The 8,848-nt window shown below is 37.2% G+C and overlaps 1 protein-coding gene across 1 annotated transcript; it reads left to right on the forward strand.

Moving 5' to 3' along the window:
• Positions 1-809: 809 nt before the first annotated feature.
• On the forward strand, positions 810-7,862 carry TMEM41B (transmembrane protein 41B; the record flags this gene model as incomplete). Its single annotated transcript, XM_009868142.1, has 6 exons — positions 810-927; positions 2,076-2,204; positions 3,850-3,943; positions 4,757-4,861; positions 6,207-6,345; positions 7,377-7,862. Coding segments are annotated over 6 exons (755 nt in total), but the record flags the coding sequence as incomplete, so codon positions are not given.
• Between the last annotated feature and the right edge of the window lie 986 nt (positions 7,863-8,848).

The following is an 8,848-nucleotide window of genomic DNA, read 5'->3' on the forward strand; positions in this document are numbered from 1 at the left end:
TGCCAGCCTGGGCTGGTGTGGCACTGTCTGAGGAGAGGGGGTGTGCTAAAGCATACACGGCCCAGGGTGGATGCACAGAGTTCTCTCTGTCTCCTTGGTTACGTTTTTTTGTGTATGTATAGCTGCCTTGGCGCTAATGGCACGTTTATCCTAAAAATCTATAGTATAGAAAAGACTTAAAACATAATCGTGTCACTTACGGTACTCCTATTACTTCCTTTACACAAGAATTTAAAAGCTAACAAAAACTTACGTAGATGTATCAAAGAGAAGTCTTTTTATGAATGTAGAAATATGTGTAATTCCTAAGTCTGAGAACTGTGGTTACGTATGTTTTCTTCTGCTGAGCGTCTCACGTAGCTGGCTGGTGGCTGTGCCTGGTGTTCTTTTAGGAGGAAAGAAGAAAGAGCCTTTTTTTCAAAGTTGCATTGTACATACTGAAGATTTAACTTCAAGTTATATCTCTAGTTAACTAGGCTGGCAGAAGATTTCTGGCAAAAAAGAAAGAGAAGTATATGTGCCTTACATTGGTTTTCTTGGCTGTTTACAAATTTATTTATTAATTGAGGCATAAATTATTGTGGATCATAGAAGTTGGCTTCTGTGGGTTGTTTGCCAGCATAAGAACTTAAGACTTGTTTGAAAGCCTTCAGGGAATGCAAGCCCTGTGTTAAATATGTTATTGAAAGTATTGGTGGGAAGATTATGTCTGCCTAGAGCTTACCTTTTTCTTAAGTGTAAGTTTGAAATCTGTTGTAAGATGTGAGGAGTTTGTTGATGTTTTAACTTTTGTTTTTGCCTAATTTCAGGGAAAGCTCAGGCAGAAGGTGGATCAGCTCGGATGTCACTTCTTATTTTAATGTCTGTCTTCCTGTCAGCTGCTTTCCTTATGTTCCTGGTATATAAAAATTTCCCACAACTTAGTGAGTAAGTATGTCAGGACACATTCATTTATTTGCTTTTCAGTCATTGTCAAATAGTAGAGGAGCCTACATGAGGTTAAGTGATTTTTAAACTGTCAGGAATTAATTATAGACATAACTTTATTTTTTTAAAAGGAAGTTTGAGTTTACAACCTATGTCAGAATACACAGCTTAATATTGAAATACTAACCGGTAGGATCTGTGTAAACAGAGTTGTAGTTGACCAAGGGTTTCTGTTGGGCAGTTGAGGTACTACCATGTTTTGAGAAATTACCCGGTCACATTAGCAGTGGTAACTCAGTATCTTCTTAACCTTTTTCAGTTAAGAGCCAAAGCATGCTTGGTTAGGGCTAGGTTTATTTTAAAATTCCTTTTGCACTGGTTTAACCGCAGGCTGTCATCAAAAGGGGGCATCCTTCTTCCTTCATAGCCAAGCTTCACATTCCCTTCTTCTCCGTTTTGTTGCATCTGGTACTCATGGTGGGAAGGTAGATAGTTTGACAAGATGGAAATCTGCTTGTCTGACAATTGTCTTTTTTTCTTTTAGTAATTAATTTTCTATCTGATTAACTTGCTCAACAAGTTCAGTTTGCAACAGTCCAATCACTAAGTCTGATACAGAGGAAGAGAGGACACTCAGCTGTGCTGCCCAGGGTTGCACCAAATTAAGGTGTGACGTGAGATTTTGCTCTTAAAGCTTTGTTTGTTTGTGAGATAAAACTCTACCGCTCTTGCTGCACTTCAAATGTTATAACCCTAGTGCTGAGGCAGTTACAGTTGGTTTTGGCTGAAATGTTGACTGCTATTCACTTGCCAAGGTTTGGCTTGAGTAATTTGTTGGGGTTTTTTTTGATCAGTACTTGGTAAGAAGAAAAAATAAGCCTAGAAATGAAGCAGGTTATTGTAATGAATAAAAATACATGGTTGGCAAATACCTGAAATTGAGGATTTTGAAAAAACAAAGCACACTGTAAATATTGTTTATCTGAGAACATTATCGCAACAATAATGATGTGGTTTGTTTGCTGATGTTGTAGTTTAGCAATGTAGTTTAGTAATGTAATTATATATTCAGTAAGTAATCTTATTGTTTGATTATATTTACCACCATTCATTCTTTTTTCTTGTTTTTATTTTTTCTTTATTTCCAGAGAAGAAAGAGAATGTATAAAAGTTCCTAGAGATATGGATGATGCAAAAGCCTTGGGAAAAGTCCTGTCCAAGTATAAGGACACATTTTATGTTCAAGTATTAGTGGCTTATTTTGCCACATACGTTTTGTATCCTTTTTCTGATATAAAAAGCTGTTTCGATGTATTCATATTTGTCTTTATAAGTTTATATTTTCCTCTTCTTTTTTGTTTTTTTTTATCATGGATGAAGGAGGCTAACATACATAAGTGTTCTAGAATATTCGTGTATTTATAATCTTAAAAATTTCTTGGGTGCTTCAGTATGCTTTTTGGACTGTAAGAAAGGATCAAGTAGAAGGAAATTGATGCACACATGTATAGTAGTAAATGCTGTTGAGGATTTGCATGCAGCTTCACCTTGGCTATGTCTGTTACATGTAAGGGGTTTAGCTTTGGTGTTAGATTTGGTCTCCTTTGAGTGTTGCTCTAACTTAACTGCAAACTGAATTGCCAGTTAGAAAATACCATTGATTCTAAAGAAAGACTACTGCACTGTTCTTTCTTGAGACATTGAAAAGTGCCACATAAAATATTCTGAAATTACACTTAGAGCATTTTTTAAGGAAAGCATTTTGAACCTTTCATCTGTGCAGCACCTCTGTTCAAAAAACAAATCTGAGAGTGCTGAATTTCTGAAATAGTTTCTTCCTAGGGTGACACAAAGGCTACTTGTGTTCTGTGTTAACTTCTTTTTCCTGAGTGTTGAATATATTAATTAATCATTAAACAAGCTCTTAACAGGAGTGCTTGACTAAAGGTTAATAACTTTTAGAAGCTGTATAAGAGGTCTGCTTCATAGTTTAATGCACGAGTATTTGTAATTTGGAGAAAAATCATCACTGAATGTGCCATTAGTAATTATCGTCTAGCTCATTCTTATGAAGCGTACTTCACAAATAATAGATTTATGAAGAAAATTTAAAGAGTTTACACACTCTAGAACAGAATTGACTCTTGAACTACTGTAGCGGCTGATTTGATGACGTTTACTGTCTCGGCAGTAGACTGTTGCAGTTATCTTGGAACCTTCACATTTGCTCAGAAAAGCTGTGCTGGTGGTAATGGACTTAGTACAAAGGAAGATTACTTGTTTTTTTTGATACTTCTGTCAATTCAACTTGAATAAAATAGAGTGCGAGTTTTATTTTGCTTTAAGATTTTTATCCAAAGTAGCAGTACATCATAGTCTTAAGGAAGCCTAACAAGCCTTAAGCTCAACAGCCTGTTCACTCACACTGCAGAAACTTGAATTTTGACTCTGAAAAATTCTGACTGAAATTAGGGGTCATCTATCCTACTGTGATTGCAGCATGCCTATTTCTAAGAAAGTAGTTGCGTTCGTACATGTCAGTATTCCATGAAACTCATAGTAGTTATGGAGAGAATATCTGAAATCTGCTTATCTCTAGTCAACAATGGCAAATCACAAGTATGTGTTTCCTGGAATGTCACAGTAAGTCCCCAGAGTCAATTGTAGCACAGGTAAAGAGAAAAAGATAATACAACTTTAGTGACTTATTTTTGTGTGGGTAATGATGAATCTACCCTTTGTTTCTCTGTGCTTGGGCTTCTTGTGATACTCTGCAAATGTATTTTCAAGTAAAGATCTTTAGAGGCTATGCCTATTAATATTGATGCTTTTTCAAGTTATAATCTGTATCCTGACTGCTTATAAAATTCAGATTTGGTAGCTTTTAATTTTGTTTTTTTCCCTTAACTAAGATGCATCCAGCTTGCAGACATTTGCTATTCCTGGGTCTATATTTCTCAGTATCCTGTCTGGGTTTCTTTATCCCTTTCCACTGGCCTTATTTCTTGTTTGTCTGGTAAGTATTGAAAGTAGCTTCTGAGTGCCTATATTTTTCTCTATTTGGAATACAGCAAAGCATCTGAATAGCTTCCTGCTTGCAATGATCAGAGTCTGAGTGAAGCAGGGCTATACTTCAGTTTCTGACTAAGTTCACTGTAGCATTGAGTGATGATTCAACAGGTTAAACAGTTTCTCCAGGTTTTCTTAATGTAGGCAGCTGAGTGTGAATCAGCTGGTTTTCTTTATTTGAGATTTGTCTAGCATCCACCAGAACCTGATTGTACTTTCACATCACTATTACTGCATTTTTATTGTTGCACTGCAAAGCACATCTGGTTTTCAATACCTGAAATACCCAAGACATTTATGAAATGTATTTTATTAACAAGCTTCAAAAATTGTCATGTACAAAAGATAAAATCATAATGAGCCTTAGCATCTGAAGATAATCGAGTACGTATGGAGGATCAAGTCAATACCTTCTCAAGTTCTAATCTCTTTAATGCCAGTTTGCCCCTTATTTGCAAAGCGTTCACTGTTCAAAATCTTAAAATAGAACTGTGGAAGTACTCTATTGACTGATAAGTAATCAACATTGTCTACTTTGAATGTTAAAATTGATCTAAATGCCTTGGAAATAAAGGAACTGCCTTGGATCAGCAATGTTCTTCGTGTGTACGTACTGCTAATGGAGCCCTTCAGCCCCAATGGAGGGCTGCATAGAAGTAGGTTCTATCTAGCCAGTGTAGTTGATAGGGATATAAGGCTAAGATTAGAGTTTTGGCTCTTTTGTTCATTGTTGGGTTTTTTGTTTGTTTGGTTTTTTCAGTGCTCAGGACTTGGAGCTTCATTCTGCTATATGCTTTCATACCTGGTGGGACGTCCTGTTGTATACAGATATTTTACAGAAAAAGCAGTAAAGTGGTCAGAACAGGTAAAGTTTCTAGAGAGGCTGTGAAATTTTCTTTTTTTTAAGTATGAAGCACAACTAACTATTCAAGATATTTGAATCACATTGAAGTATTTTAAACTTTTTCCTTGTTAGGTAACATGTGGAGCTGTCCTGCACAACTAACCTTATTAAATAATACAGCAGGATTTTGATTCTTGGCCCAAGTTAATCTTAATATGACAGTATAATCATGAGGCTATTCTCTGAGCAACAAGTGGTTACTATTTCCATTAGCAGAACTGGATATGTGATTTAAAGTTAGGTAATTACTTGTGCAGCTCATATCTTACTGGAAACCCAGGTTAATTGGAGTATATCATGCTTGTATTTTGAGGGCTGAGGCATTTTATATACAAGGTTAATCAGTGCTTAAATGTTTAAGTATTTGTCTTTCACTGAGATTAAAAAGCCCACAGTGATATTACTGAACAATAGCAGGGCTACTGACTTTTGGGTTGCAGTTAAAGCTAAAGTTGGGGCAGGAGTGAAAACAGAGTTGTGACTGGGGTGAGTTGCTACATGACATTTCAGATGGAATTGCAATCAAACGGGTTTGATTTCATCTGGGTGCAGATGACCATGTTTAGGCTTAGTGAAGGTCTGCTTTGATAGATCAGAAGCGCTGGTTTGAGGTTACGGTTCTTGTTTGAAAGGGCTCATGTGCTAAACCCAGGTTGGAAGGAGGCTTTGATGTAGTGCTAGTGTAAGAAGCTGGGCTAGAATTCGGAATGTAATTAAAAATGTAAATAAGGTTAGGGCTATCATGTTTGCTTCTGGGTAAATGCTAATGCTAGGCATTCTGACGTGTGGGGTAGGTTTTGTAACTGCTGGCAGCAGCCACTTGATGAACTTCAGAGCCGTGACCTGGTTAAGTTTCCGGGTGAGGAATACAGCTGCATTTCAGGCTTGATCAGGAGTTAGGACAGAATGAGTTGAGGAGCAAGCTTCATTGCCAGTTCCTGCAAAAGCTTTAGGGTCAGGATGACAAGCTGGCAGTGTTGTTTGGGCTGCAGTTAGGCAGAGGTTGCTGTGCTAAAGTTAGGGTTAGTCCTGCTGCTGGGCTGAGTTACTTGTTGGCTAAGTTGGCCGATTCGGACACATCAGCACTGTGCTCTACTACGGACTGGTATTTCCAGACTAACTTCGGACCAGTGATTTACTGATGACTCAAGAGTCAAGAGTTGTTTAGCTGATTTTTATGTTTGGAACTTGTTAAACTTTTACAAAAGACAAAAAAACCCACCACCACCACCAAAACAACTACCTCTAGTAGTACAATCATTTTCAGGGCAGGAATTTTTTACTGAATTTTATTTTGTCTTGGCAGGTTGAACGACAAAGAGAACACCTCATTAACTACATAATATTTCTGCGAATAACACCTTTCCTTCCCAATTGGTTTATCAACATAACATCTCCTGTAGTTAATGTGCCATTAAAAGTATTTTTCATTGGCACTTTTCTAGGTAAGAATCCTGGGTAGGGAACTGCAGTTTGGGGGTGGCCGGAAGAAGGGGTATTAGTGGCTTCTCTCTTTATGCGATGTTCGGCAGAGATCACCACCTGCTGTACGGCTGGAAGATTGCACACGAATGTTGGTTTTGTGCTTTTCGATGCGTGTGTGGATCTTGAATCGTAAAAAGATTTTGCTAGGCAGGACTATTCTGATGTGCTGTGTTAGAGGTAGTGAGCTCAGGTTAACTACTTAATTAAGGAAACATGCATTTTATGAACACTTCATTAGTAATTTTTTGTTCCACTCTGTGATTATAATACTTCTCTGAACTTCTTACAAGCTCCTGTTTTGACTTCAGCATAGCTGTGTGAAGACTGATCTAAAGGATTGTTTCTGCCCTTCCCACTCCATTTTGCTAATCATAGATCATAGAATCATAGACTGGCCTAGGCTGGAAGGGACCTTAGAGATCATCCAGTCCAACCTCCCTGTCATGGGCAGGGACGTCGCTAGACCAGGCAATGCATGGGGACCGAGCGGTAATCGGTGTTGATCCTTGTTGCCAGCACCGCGCTCAAACCACTGAGATATCTTCCTAGGAGTGAATTCATAATTTATCTACGCTAAACACTTTTTGGTTTTGTAATAGGCGTGTTTTTGCAAATAGCTTTTAATCTGGTTAGGAACTAATCTATATTTTTCCTTTATGAACTTAAATAAAATCTGTTTGTAGAGAGACAATTTGAAATACGCACAATCTAAGGAGTAAAGATTATTTTCTTAGTCTTCTGTGTTTGAGTCTATGTTAAAAATATGGAAAATAGTATAAAACCAGTTCTTTTTGATAAGGGTTTTTTTGGTCTTTGAATTTTGTGTTTACACTGCTCTTAAAAAAAAAAAAAGCACAAGGCAAAAAAATGCAAAACTTCTGGTGCTAACAGTTGGGTGCCTAATTTATGAATTTTTTTCCCCATTTTTTTCACCCTAACAAGCTGCTTTTTTCTTCTTTTGCCCTCCTACCCTTCTAATTCCCTGCTCCAGGTGTGGCACCACCGTCTTTTGTAGCCATTAAGGCAGGAACAACGCTATACCAACTTACAACAGCAGGGGAAGCTGTTTCCTGGAACTCTGTTTTTGTTCTCATGGTTCTAGCCATCCTCTCCATCCTACCAGCTGTCTTCCAGAAAAAACTGAAACAGAAGTTTGAATAAGGATCAGACTGGACCAGAATTTCCCATACTTCATCTCAGGATCAGCACTTCTGATACTTGTATATTTGCTTTTCTATTGGATCTTAAGCAATTGAAGGGGAGGCTTGTAATTGATAATAGTGTCTTTAAATGAACGTGTGACCTAAAATTGAAGGAACTGCATTCAGAAATGTATTGCGTCTAGTTTTGTAACCAAACCATCAGTGTTTTCTTTGGGAGGGTGTGTGTGGCCCTCAGGATGAGGGAAGTGAAAACACAGATGTAACATTTTGCTCTGATTGTATGCAGAGCAAAAATTGTAATGTAGACATAAACTACACATTATGCTTTCTCAAACATACAGGAAAAAAACACCCTTTAATTACTCAGTCTAGTTTTCTAACATTCTCTGTAAGCTCGCATGTGATGTGCTCTGAGTACGTTTCTCATCAACGATATTTCTTTTTTTTTTTTTTTTTTTTTTTGCCTTTGGGAGTTCCAAAATCATAGCATAATATAATAACGGTGCTCACTCCGAAACAAAGGTTTTTTGCAGTACCTTAAATACAATGTATTATCATTCTGATTGTTTACTTTTATTTATTAGTGCTGTGTGGATTTAAATACTTGAACCTACATCTGCTTTACTAACTGGATTAACAAAGACAAAGTGTCACATCATTCCCTCTGTAAAGTTTTATTCTGGGAGAGGATATAGGAATGGAGAGAGCAGGTTAGAAGTTTTATTGTGGCTGACTGATGATTTAGAAGTTTTAATTTTAATTTTTTAATATTGATTATTTTGCCAATATTTCACTTGCACAGATTTATCCTACCAATTTACGAAAACGATTGTATGATTATATAAAACTTTCAGTTCTCAAGTGGTCTTAAAAATATTTAATTTTAAGCAGTGTAATATTACCATTTCTCAAGCAATATGTAGAGTATAAAATTTTTCCATTTCAGCTTGATTAGGTGGAAGAATGACATGTCAGGTACACAGATTGGTGCAGTTCTTATTAAAGAGCTGATTGCAAATAATGTTCAAAGCATCACGTAACAGAAGGCTCTTGTGTCAGTGTATACAAAACTGAAAGAATCATTCCATTGTCTGGTCAGTCGGTAACTGGCAATGGGCAACCAGCTATGATTCACTGTTACGTACAAGTTATACATATATTCGCTCAGTGGGGTATATGATACCTCCCCTTGTATGCTTGTAACTGTTCTTGTTTGTTCGTTGTCAGTGGAATCCCATAAAATGAGGTCCTGATCAGCAAGGAGCTGGGCTGCACGTTTCAGTGTTCTCTCTCCTGCTGA

Source organism: Apaloderma vittatum, unplaced genomic scaffold (genome assembly GCF_000703405.1).
Source record: "Apaloderma vittatum isolate BGI_N311 unplaced genomic scaffold, ASM70340v1 scaffold43554, whole genome shotgun sequence".
Lineage (NCBI taxonomy): Eukaryota > Metazoa > Chordata > Aves > Trogoniformes > Trogonidae > Apaloderma > Apaloderma vittatum.